Consider the following 13,420-nt stretch of genomic DNA (forward strand, 5'->3'; position numbering starts at 1 on the left):
AAAGGATACCACCTAAAGATCCACCAGGAAACGAAGAATGTGGCAGTAAGATAGGGACAGTCAGAAAACTATGCCGAAATATGTATAAAAATAAAACACTCTCAATGAATGCAATTTTCATAGAATGTGTCACCATGACAAGTCGAGGAAGTTTTTGTAACATTATTTCGATTGTGATAAATATAAACAACTGAAGGCTTTTTAAAAAGAAAGGGAATAAATGTGTGCATGTAAAAGGATTTTTTTTAAAAAAGTAGTAATCAGGACAACCAAATGGGACTAAACGGGGAATAGTACGGACAGAGAGAACCAAAGGATCATTAGAAAAAAACAAGTGAAAATAAAGAGTCAGAGAGAACACGTAGAAAAGAAACAAATGAATTAGATGGGTGGAAGGGAATGATATATGGCAGAATTAAATGTAACACAGCCGCAGATGTAAACCAAATTAAATTACTGGAAGAGGATCAATGAAATAAAGGAATTCCAAGAGAAAATGAGTAAGTAAAGTATAAGGTCGGGAGATATCAAAGGTTTTTGTTTTGTTTTTAAGTGTCTGTTGTCTATTTTCATGGTTACTTCCATCTTTACCTGCCCTGTGTTAATGACTTCTTCTGTACTAAACTAGTTCACTTAAAATTCTGTGTAATCCGTTTGGTATACTGTAGTATTTGACTTTCCTTCTTTCTTCGCTATTACATTACGTTCATCCTAAAATTCCAGCTTGCTGCAAATTTATCCAGCTAACCTGTTTCTTCTACTTATTGGGTCTTTCATAGACTTCTTTCCTCATGTAGCCCATTCAGTAGTTCTTCCTTTTGTTGTTAGTTAGTTATTCACATGTTATCATAGATTATTTGCAGAATGATTTTTATCGAGACGTTCTGGAACGAGTCAGTTTACAAATATGCATACATTCATAGTGTTAACATTAATAAATACAGAAGGAAGTACGGCTATTTTTGATGTAACGTATAGATTCCGTACTCCTTATCGCTGACTTCTGGAACTTTAGAAGCTGAGGGCGCTTTCCCTCTTCAAATGGTTCAAATGGCTCTGAGCACTATGGGGCTCAACTGCTGAGGTCATAAGTCCCCTAGAACTTAGAACTACTTAAACCTAACAAACCTAAGGACAACACACACATCCATGCCCGAGGCAGGATTCGAACCTGCGACCGTAGCGGTCGCGCGGTTCCAGACTGTAGCGCCAGAACCGCTCGGCCACCAGCGGCCGGCGCTTTCCCTCTGAGAGAATATTGGCTTGTTGTATGATGGCAACTGTGACCCAGCACTGGTAGTCACGCGCCGTCTTGATGTGTGAATCTAGAGTTGTTGTTGGTGTCCAGCATGGAGCGGTCGCACGGAGCCGCGTAACGTATTAATTTGTTTGAAAAATTTAGTTAATAGTGAAAGGCAACCATGCCCATGTTTTGTCAATTCCTGGAAGCAGTTTGAATGGTTACTATTCCTCCACACCGATTTTAAAGTTGTCCACTTCATGTTTCGAATGTTTGGCTGAGTCCCTACGAACGTTAGAATGATCAGTATTGGTTGCGCTTGGTAGTAGTCAGATTGCTCCCCATGGGTTCACATGCATTTAATGAAACTGGAATCACACAGCGAATAACAGACAGTACAGGGGTCGACCTAGCAAGGATCGAATGTGAGTTCTGTATCTCACAAACGACAGACGGGTTTTCAACTGACTATAAAATGAAACAACGATCGATATTCACTATTACAGAGTTCTTTGCCGACATATATGAATGACAAAAGTATTACAGAATCAGTTCTGTCATGCAATGCAGAGAATAAGAAAAGAAAGAATAATTAACACGGAACAGGGCAAATGTAACCCTTACCAATGGTTGGACGACGTAGGTGTACAGCACAAGAATTAAATGATCTGTGGAAAGGTAAAACCCTGGTGGTAGAGCAGAGGCTGCCCGCATCCACCAGCGCAATGAAAGAACCACACATTCAACTAAGGTTTCGGGTCCATTCGTAATGAACCTGCAGATGCTCGCGTAACAATTGTATCCCACGATGTGGCCCCACCTAACTGCATGCCGATGTATACAGGGTGTTACAAAAAGGTACGGCTAAACTTTCAGGAAACATTCCTCACACAAAAAAAAATTTGTTATGTGGACATGTGTCCGGAAACGGTTACTTTCCATTTTACAGCTCATTTTATTAATTCTCTTCAAATCGCATTAATCATGGAATGGAAACAGACAGCAACAGAACTTACCAGCGTGACTTCAAACACTTTGTTACAGGAAACGTTCAAAATGTCCTCCGTTAGCGAGGATACATGCATCCACCCTCCATCGCATGGAATCCCTGATGCGCTGATGCAGCCCTGGAGAATGGCGTATTGTATCACAGCCGTCCACAATATGAGCACGAAGTGTCTCTACATTTGGTACCGGGGCTGCGTTAAAATGTCCCCATAAATGAAAGTCAAGAGGAAGTCAGGAGAGCGTGGAGGCCATGGAATTGGTCCGCCTCTACCAATCCATCGGTCACCGAATCTGTTGTTGAGAAGCGTACGAACACTTCGACTGTGCAGGAGCTCCATCGTGCATGAACCACATGTTGTGTCGTATTTGTAAAGGCACATGTTCTAGCAGCACAGGTAGAGTATCCCGTATGAAATCATGATAACGTGTTCCATTGAGCGTAGTGGAAGAACGAAACTAAAATGAACTCTAACATGGAAATTAAGCGTTTCCGGACAAATGTCCACATAACATAATTTCTTTCTTTGTGTGTGAGGAATGTTTCCTGAAAGTTTGGCCGTACCTTTTTGTAACACCCTGTATAAGTGAATCGTCGTACCCTGCCCGCCTGTACTGCGGTCTCTCCCCACATTTAGTTCTGAGATGTGTGAAGGGAATTGGGCGTCATTATCTGCCAGAGACTGCGTCACACCTGCTGAAGTCTCTAGGTGAAGGTTTTCGTCCGTCTCTAGAACCTACGCCTCCTATCTACCATGCCTCAACAGTATGACAAGTGCCCCCTCTCGTGCCTTGAAGACAAATGTTCTCTTTAGTCCTTCACCCAGAAGTGTCCTCTCGCTTTTGTCGACGACAGGAGTTATCTCTGAGTTATTCCTGACCTTTTCAAGTGCATACAGTACTTGTGCATCAATGAAAACAGCCCTTTAATATGCCAGCTCATGATATATTTGTTGGAAAGTCAACAATCATGTCTCTATGTAAAAAACTTTGCAACATTAACGAGTCGTTACGTACCTAAGCTTTGCAGATCTTGAACGAATCTGAGTATCTCTTCACTCTTCAGTGAGTTTGATGTTTTAGGCAATGCGGTCACATCCACGTATGCACTTCTTGAAAATGGGCACCTCCACGTTCCCTACTCTGCTGTTTTTCTGGATTAGCTAATGAGAACGCCTCTTACAACTTTTAGGTTACAGTCATCCACCTGGCTTAAAGTGGTGACTTAGAGTTGCGCGAGTATGTCACAAACAGAAAAGTATTTTCTTTCACAAGTAGAACAACGGCGTTTCATGGAGTGCTAAGGTATTCGTCTATCACTGACTGTCACTCGCATACTGTTCTTGGAAGGCGAGTTTTCAGCGCAAAACTAAAATACTTTGTAGTTTGTTGTGAGGGGATGCCTCTGCTTGTAAAATCCGCGGCACTTTCCTGGGAGCATGTGCGCCTCACGCCATGTTAACTGTTTCTGTGAAAGCAAGTCTGGACGCATGTCAGGCACAGAGAAATATCGTTATGAGAAAACGGTAGGCTGCCGCATGGCTGTCGCCACCCCTGACAATAGTGGGGTCCGCGCCAATATGTGCTTCTAGCGGTTGCTGAGGCATGCACTGACGTCTGAAAAGGCATCCCGCAGCACCTATGGGAGCGGGGGTTGAGGGGTGGGGGAAGGGGGAAGAGGTCATACCGTTGTGTTACTAGCTATTTCATGGGGGTTGTCTCGCCTTGCACTTAACTGAGCTATAGATAAAATTACTTGCATAATTTGCAGTAGTACGAAGAGGAAGTAATATAGGAGTAAATGGGTTACTCATAGCAGTCAGTGATATTTTTCATTACAATCATTAAGTACCGAGCGAGGTGGCGCAGTGGTTAGCACACTGGACTCGAATTCGGGAGGACGACGGTTCAATCCCGTCTCCGGCCATCCTGATTTAGGTTTTCCGTGATTTCCCTAAATTGATTCAGGCGAATGTCGAGATGGTTCCTTTGAAAGGGCACGGCCGATTTCCTTCCCAATCCTTCCCTAACCCGAACTTGCGCTCCGTCTCTAATGACCTCGTTGTCGACGGGACGTTAAACACTAACCACCACCACCACAATCATTAAGTATCTTATTAAGAGATTGATATGAACGTCAGAGAGTAACATTTGCAATTGCAATTATGCTTATTACACGCAAATCCCCATCTCGCAATAGACTGCGATGTATCAATGTACTGGTACGTTTTGGCAATCCACGGGAAGCAGCACAATCGGATCATGAAGCATATCCTCAGAGAAGACACCACAAGATTCACTTGGCCCAATCAGCGCCTGCGCCAATCTGGTATCATTTAAACCAATCATGAATCTTGGTGAAATACCGGGAACAGCGTCAATACCCAGAATGGAATAGCGTGTGTTACAAACAATGAATGGCTGCCAGAAACAAATACCAGATGGATTGCTGCAGTAGAAGGCTTTGTGCTCTCCAACATTTGGTGAACATTGTACCACAGACCGTCGTACCTATTTCAGGTACAAAGCGTGCAAGCCCTGACCACATCTGAATTTCCATGCCTGACTGCCTTCTACCAACGGATCCTTACACAATGCGGCAACGAGTCACAAATCCTGATTCACAAGTAATTAACGGATAAAGCTTGCCTTACCCGAGACGGTAATACGCACATTCACTGGACACAGGCCGGCCGAAGTGGCCGTGCGGTTAAAGGCGCTGCAGTCTGGAACCGCAAGACCGCTACGGTCGCAGGTTCGAATCCTGCCTCGGGCATGGATGTTTGTGATGTCCTTAGGTTAGTTAGGTTTAACTAGTTCTAAGTTCTAGGGGACTAATGACCTCAGCAGTTGAGTCCCATAGTGCTCAGAGCCACTGGACACAGGTTTATGCTTATGAGAACTCAAATGCTACGATTCAGACGGCTCATCAACGGATATTTCCCATTAACCTTTGCGCAGGTGTCAGTGGTGATCGAGTGACTGGAGCACATTTCCTACCGGTCTAACTTATTGATCTCGTTTAACTTTATTTCCTGTTACACATTCTTATCGACTATTCGGATGATGTGCCTGACGATAAAAAGATGTATGTGTGGTGCATACATCAGGGTGCAACGACACACTTTCACATGGTTTTTTAGGAATATGTACCGCGAATACTGGACAACGCGTGTACCGGTAGTGGCTCGCCAGTAACATGGACTTCCAGGTTCCCTAACTTGAACCATTAATTTTTTGTGATCTGAAAACTTTGGTGTACTGCAACTGTATCAGTGATCTCCAGAAACTCATTGTTGATGTTCGTCAGTGCATTACGAACGTACCCAGGACTTTTGTAAGTGTACAGGCATCAGCGAGGAGACGTGTTGAAGCGTGCCTCCACAGAACGGTTCCACGTTTTTGTGTTCAAGAACGTGTCTGCAGTTCGGTCATTCTGGAACTCTATTGTATGTTCATCATGTCATAACACATCGTGCCGAAGAAACCGTTGGTTTCCAGACCAGTTTTTATTAGGACTCTTTACTTGTTTCATTGATCTCTACTCGCCCGTTTCGATTGTACCTACATTAGTCAAAAACCTTGCACAATCAATTAAGCGCACGCAGAAAGCATGAAAGAATACAGGCTTGAAGGTCAAAGGTATCTGCAGAAGTTACTGAAGCTGAATTATTGAAAAGGGCAGACTGTTCCACACTAAATTGTGATTTTTAAGTAATTTATGGGCAGCAGTATTGTTTGATCATGTAATTTCGTAAAATAGTTTAGCAGGCTCGGTCCAGTAAGGAGATAGTAGACTGGCAAACAGCTTACTGCTTCTCCATCGTCACTCACCTGAGGCGCGCCACTGGGCAGACGTAAATACAGTCCGTTTAGCAGAAAACATTACTAGTCTACCTTCGTTCCGTTCTCTTGTCTCAGTCAATTGTTTCTTGTGGATCTATAACGTAGATCATTCTTACTTGTAACTTACGACTAGAAAAGGGATGCTTCCTTAATAAGAAATGTCCCATACCATTCTCCACGCCACTGTCCACGAAAATACATTTTCGTACCCATTTGCTCGTCAGTATATTTTTAAACTGCTTTTCCTAGTCTGCAGCTCGTGGTCGTGCGGTAGCGTTCTCGCTTCCCACGCCCGGGTTCCCGGGTTCGATTCCCGGCGGGGTCAGGGATTTTCTCTGCCTCGTGATGACTGGGTGTTGTGTGATGTCTTTAGGTTAGTTAGGTTTAAGTAGTTCTAATTTCCAGGGGACTGATGACCATAGATGTTGAGTCCCAAAGTGCTCAGAGCCATTTGAACCATTTTTTTGCTTTTCTTATCATATTCGTCATACACTGTGCAACATGGTGTACCGCTTGGCAAAAATCAGAAGAGAGTTGGGGTCGTGTTACTCCAGCACATTATTAGCAAGCATCACAAAAGTGGTTCAAATGGCGTTGAGCACTATGGGACTTAACTTCAGAGGTTATCAGTCCCCTAGAACTTAGAACTACTTAAAACTAACTAACCTAAGGACATCAAACACATCCATGCCCGAGGCAGGATTCGAACCTGCGACAGTAGTGGTCGCGCGGTTCCAGACTGTAGCGCCTAGAACCACTCGGTCACTCCGGCCGGCGCAAGCATTACAGCACGCTCTTGTTCGATTACGAAAATAATTCAAAACCTACATCAGAATGGGTAAATTTGCTAACAACTCTGAAGCCCAACTAAAATTCAGTACTTTTCTGTTAATTTTAGCTAGTTCTAAGCACAATAATGATAATGAACGATACTATATGACGAGTAATACGAGAACGGTATATATGTCTAGAAAATATTACTTTTAAGATATCACCTGCATGACATAAATTACCGATGACTTGTTTCGATTATAAATGATAATATTCTTCTGATCTAGAAATAAAGTGAAGTAAGTACCTGTTTATACATTTTACAGATACTTGTTGTTCTTTGCATTTACATTTTTAGATGGTTACTACATCGAAACTACATACCAGTCACTTATGATGATAAATGTCAGTAAACCATGACCGTCGTTACTGTAGCATATGAAAAACCTCATCTCAGTCACTAATCATCATCATCCAACGTTGGTCGATGAGCCGACAATCAAAGTATTTCCTCCAGTTACTGTAAAACTTCTCTCCCTCTTGGATGCTGTCCCAGGTATGCCCTTTCTGCTCGACGTCAGATTTCACCCTACCCCTCTGCCTGAGTCTCGGTCTTTCTCTTCATCTATTTCTTAGTTAGTAAACTAATCTTGGTAGCCTGTTACCACCCACAGGTCACAAAAGTCCACAGTATCTCAACTACTACAAGCTCATTTTGTCTTGTAGTCTTTCAACTTCAACCTGTTTTAGGATTTCCTCATTCCTGATTCTATCCCTCCTTGCATTGTCGACCGTGCTACGAGCATAGTCGACCGCGTATATTCTACTGATATCTTTACTTATTATGGTTCATGTTTCAAAATCATATGTCAAAATGTGTATGTTAATGTGTAACATAGAGGAATGTTTCACATTTAATAGTACTTTCTTGTTCCATTTTATGCGTTTACCTATTTGATAGAAGATACTATGATTTTCAATGTTGTGAGTGATTGTCTATGGAGCCCATTTAGTGGAGACAACGATTCCAAGATATTTACTATGAATATGAGAACTAATAAATTTAATAACTATAAAGTGATACGTGGCACAATACACACACCACTGACAGACATGACAAGGAGGAATAGAAAGCTAAAATTTTACAACGTAATGGATACAACTAATCTAAGATATGGAAACGAACCTTCAGTCTCAGATAAGAAAGGGAAATAAAATTACAGTTGGCTGAAATTAAATTTTGGAGGACAATTAAAGGACGTACCCTTACAGATCATTGCAAAACAATATTATAAGAGAAGGACTTAATATATACTGTATAAACGAATAAATTAGACACATATGTATAGATTGAAGCAGCATATCAATACAAAGGGGGAACACATTACTGAAACAAGTAATCAGTCATAAGCGATAGGAAAGCGAAGTATAGGATGACAAAAGAAGAGGCGGCCTCAGTAAAGACGGGAATAGGCTGTAATCTTCATTCAAGAAATGAAAAAGAAGGGGATGATGTTTAAAGTCGACGGTAACAGTTTGGTACACCCAGTATATACTAACTTAAGATATGCAAGTAGCAACAGCATGTATGAAAACTGTCATGGGGATCATACTGCGTGCTTTTGCAGCGTCAGTCTTTGACTAAAAGAGCAAATGTCGGTAATTCAGGTAGCCATTTTAGCTTCCGTGCTCAACTCCCCACTATATCAAACTTGATGCAGTGCAATTTAATTGTCCATCAGTCGTACGAAGTGCGTCCATTATCAGTTACGGTAAGTATTAAAAAGCAACATTAAGGGAGAAGAAGTAGTGACAGAGAGAATGAACGCAGCATCAGAATCTTTATGTACATTATTTGACGTTAAACTAAATGTACAAGTAATGACCGTTGATGATTCAAACGTAAACTGTGGTGACGAAAGTCATGGGATACCTCCTAAAATTTTGTAAGACTCCTTTTCCCTGGCGTAGTGCAGCAGCTTGACATGCCATTCACTCAACAAATCGTTGGAAGTAGTTGCGGAAATAATGAACAAAGAGCCATGCTGCCCCTACAGCCGTCCATAGCTGCAAAAGTGTTGCCGCTGCAGGATTTTGTGCACGATCTGAACTCTCCATCATGTTCCATAAATTTTTGATTGAATTCATGTCGGGCGATCCGTGTGGACAAATTATTTGCTTGAATTCCCAGAATGTTTTTCAAACTAATCGCGGGAAATTCTCACCAAGTCGTATGCCGCATTGGTATCCATAAAAATTCCATGCTTCTATAGCTACAAATCGTCTCCAACTAGCGGCAGATAACCACTTCCAGCTAATGACTGGTTCAGTTGGACCAGAGGATCCAATCCATGCCATGCAAATACGGCCCTCACTATTATTGTGCCACCACCAGCTTGCGCAGTGCCTTGTTGACAAATTGGATCCATTGGTTCCTGGAGTCCGCGCCAAAGTCGAACCGTAGCATCAGCTCTTGCCAACTGAAATCTGGACTCATTTGACCAGGCTGCGGTACTCCAGTCGTCTGGAGTCCAACCATTATGATCACAAGCGCAGGAGAGGCACTAAAGGCGACGTTGTGCTCCAAGCAAAGGCTCTCGCGTCGGTTGTCTGCTGCCACAGCCCATTAACCCCAAAATTTCGCCGTATTGTTCTAAAGGATACGTTAGTAGTACGTCGCACATTGGTTTCGGCTGTTAATTCGTGCAGTGCTGCTTGTCTGTTATCAGTGACATCTCTACGCAAACGCCGCTACTCCCAATCATTAAGTGAAGCCAATCGGCCACTGCGTGAGAGGTGACGTCTGAAGTGCGGTATTCTCGGCACACTCATGACGTTATGGATGTCGGACTACTGAAGTCCACAACGATTTCCGGAATGGGATGTCCCATGCGTCAAATTCTAACTACCATTCCGCGTTCAATGTCTGTTAATGCCCTCGTCACGTCAATAAACGTCGGTGTACACGAAATCAGTTAATGATGGTGAATAAAATTGGTAAATCTTGAATAGTGACTGAGAATCATAAATCAATCGTCATCTACAAAAAGAGTTTGTATTTTCACTCACCAGCAGCTGAATACAACGTGGGTAACCAGTCAACGATATGCATCATCTGGTTGGACACCCTGGGAGCGCTGCTGAATAGGGGACTCCACACCATAGTGGCACCACGAACTCCTCCCTCCCATAGGGTCTGTTTTAGCTGAAAGCAATACACACCTTTATAACGGTGTACACATCAGCGAGTGGTAAAACTCTATGATAACAAATATAAAACAGGCGAGCTTCTATAAATAACTCAGTAACACAATGTATGTGATGTTTAAAGTTAGCAGTCAGTTGATAACAAAATGCAAAAACCAGAATTGGAAAGTAAAACTAGGGAAAAATAGCACTAGTGAGTGAAGCACCTCAGCGACGACTATGAGTCCAAGGGAGGACTTGCACAGTCTAACGATGGGCGTATTGTTAAGGGGGACCAATACTTGAACAGGGAGCAATTTTCATGTAATGTTTTTAAAATACACGACCTTTGATCGAAACATTTAGTACATCTGGTTTTACACCAAACATGAATGGCTTTAGTTCAAGCAGTGTGAGGAAAAGTACTTATTTATCTGTGATACTTCAAACTTCACGACAATTTCTCTATGAGGTGAAGTTTGGAAGCACGTTTAATTTAAGGTTCCATTATCTGGGACATCATTCGTCTAACACCACACAAACTTTTGCCGGCTCTCTCCACAGCCATAGAAAAATGTTATGCTTCACGTCTTGTAAGGGCCGGCCGCGGTGGCCGAGCGTTTCTATTCGCCTCAGTCTGGAACCGCGCGACTGCTACCGTCGACGGTTCAAGTCCTGCCTCCGGCATGGATGTGTGTGATGTTTTAGGTTGGTTAGGTTTAAGTGGTTCTAAGTTCTAGGGGACTTATGACAGATGTTAAGTCCCATAGTTCGCAGAGCCATTTCAACCACATCTTGCAGTGTGAAGTGTGTGTGGGGAAATAACCAGCAATGATATACGGTATCTAGTCGTTTAGTCACATCAACAATTTTAAGACCTATTAGGCATAACACAAAGATTGGAATACGTCCAGCAAATAACGGAGGATGGAGGTTGCAAGTGCCACTCTGAGAGGGGAGGGTTGGCACAGGAAAGCAGTTCGTAGCGCGCCACGTCAAACCACTCACAAGACTGATGGCATCATTTAAAAGAAATTTAGGGAATATAGAAGAGATCATTGTGAACATTCATATGCTTATGTGCTGAGAATGTAGTTTCTGAAATATTGCAACAAACGAAGTTCAATGTAAAATTTTCATAATATATGGCTCTTTCATTACATTTTAGTTGTATATTCTAGCTCACTAAGCTATCCTCTGTCACCTGGACACTTTTTCTTTCAGAAACTCTTCCTCTTTCTGAATTCCTTAACGACGAATTTCGCAGATCTTCCTACTAAGGCTATTTGAAGCAATGCACCACAGTCAACGCTATTATCAGGTTACTCCCTGCCAGTTGCCTAAATTATCTGTCATTTTATTTCTGCTAATCACGCCATCATTGAAACCTTCATTGCATCAGTTTTAAGAAATTCTTAAGCCATAAATACCATTTTCGGTACTAGCTACCATATGAGGTAGTATTGACTGTACTCGGCCAGTTCCGAGAGGAGGAGGTAGAGGATGATATTCCTCTAACAATCGCGGAAGAGGTAACAGGCCGCGAAATAATTCCAGCAGAGAGGAGGAAAACTAATAACCATGAATATTAAGGGTCGGACGGTAGGTCCAAACGCAGGAAGAATTCTGAACACAGACAGAGAAGCACTGAAACTCCGCTATACTGTAAGGATGGGACCCTGGGCAGCAGGCCCGCCGCGACAGATGGTAAATAGGGTGAATCACTGTCGGCTAGGAACAGGCTCGTTTAGTGAACTGAGCAGCAGCTACGGCGAACAGCCGTAGAAAAATAGTAACTTCTGTTGCAGTGCAAACTGGGAATAACCTCAGAGAGCCGGTCACTGAACTGGCACCGCAATCGGCTGATGCTGTACGAAAACGAGTACAGGGCTATTCGCTCGCTATAACAAGTTCAGAGGCAATGGCCAGAAAACTTGCAGCAAATAAAAAGGAAAATACCATTCCTACGACCGAAAATGTGGCTGGAAATAACAACGAAGTCGATGAGAAAGATTTATTTAACGGAGCCGCGCAGAGTTCACAGGTTGCCAATGTAAATGAATCCGAAAGCAACGCGCAAAGGACGCGTGTAGCTGACGTTAGCGTAAATTAATTGGTCATGAGTGGACGCAGAATGGGAGATAAGAATTTACATGTTGCTGAAAAGCCATTCCGTGACAACGAAACTGCGAAAAATCTGTCATTCACACGCTTGAGTTATACGAAAATGAATTTGTGACACTGAGAGAAATCCACAAAGATTAAAGAGCATATGAAATGCAAGCTGATGATGTCAGGAAAGATGAGAAAGACAATTCGGATGAAGACACACTAAGACTTACATAAAATAATCTGACTGCTAATGAAGATAAGCCACAGGAACTCATCATTATCGACCGAATTCAGAACTGCATAAACTATGAGACGAGCAGTGACCTATAATTCTCAAAGAAAGTAAAAAGGGCTTTCGTGTTGGAACACGACAGTGATACGGACGATACTGACTTAAGTGAAAATGAAAATATCATTCGACCAGGTGATCACAATCAGAAGAAACGAATCTTACTGAAAACCTCTGTGTTATAGAAACAATAATGCCAGAAAATGAGAATAATTTGTGCGAAAAGTTGCTGAAACGAGATCTCGGACATGAAGAAGAAGCTGTCCAAGAAGAATGAAAAAGTGTGTGTGTGTGTGGTTTGGGATCTTATGGGCGCCCAACGGCGAGGTTATCAGCGCCCTGACATCGATTAAAACATACGAATAAGAACGAAAAATGTCGTACACGCATGCACACGAAACGACCCCACAGTGACTCATTTGCTCAGACACTCTCACATGAAGTAAAACCAATGAGGAGGCAAAATAGCTAATCAAGAAATTAAAACAGAGGGAAAACAAAACATAAAAGAGCTAAAAGAACAGCACAGGGAAATGTGACTGGCTGACCACTTATGAAAACATTAGGGTGAGCCAGCCACCCCACTGACACATTATAAATATCTCTCCAAAATCCTGTTGAAAATAAAACACTAGAACACGAGCCATGTGAAGAAGGACTAATTTCAGTACAGGATCCAGAAGACATAACGGAGCGAGATAAAAAGGAACCACTGGATGAAACGATTAGTAACAAAAAACAACTGAAGATTGTGAAAGAACTTGCGATCAGAAACAAGAAAGAAGCACCTGACACTTAATGAAAAGAAAAGTATACTATTTCGTGGGAAGATGCAATGGCATATCAAAACATACTGTGGGAAGAACAAGAAGGTACGGAGGTGAAGGTAACTAAATATACCATAATTCCAACAGAGGTTTATGGCTAGATAATTTAACCGTTACTGGACACTGACTTTCTTATTAGTGGTT

At 42.3% G+C, this 13,420-nt stretch overlaps 1 protein-coding gene across 1 annotated transcript in view; it reads right to left on the minus strand.

Moving 5' to 3' along the window:
* Positions 1-13,420, minus strand: part of LOC124605897 (arylsulfatase B-like) — a 109,558-nt gene that overhangs the window by 14,014 nt on the left and 82,124 nt on the right. The window contains exon 7 of the mRNA XM_047137844.1: positions 9,932-10,067. Within this exon, the coding sequence (XP_046993800.1) occupies positions 9,932-10,067 (136 nt within the window). The remainder of the gene's footprint in view (positions 1-9,931; positions 10,068-13,420) is intronic.

This window comes from Schistocerca americana, chromosome 3, assembly GCF_021461395.2.
Source record: "Schistocerca americana isolate TAMUIC-IGC-003095 chromosome 3, iqSchAmer2.1, whole genome shotgun sequence".
Lineage (NCBI taxonomy): Eukaryota > Metazoa > Arthropoda > Insecta > Orthoptera > Acrididae > Schistocerca > Schistocerca americana.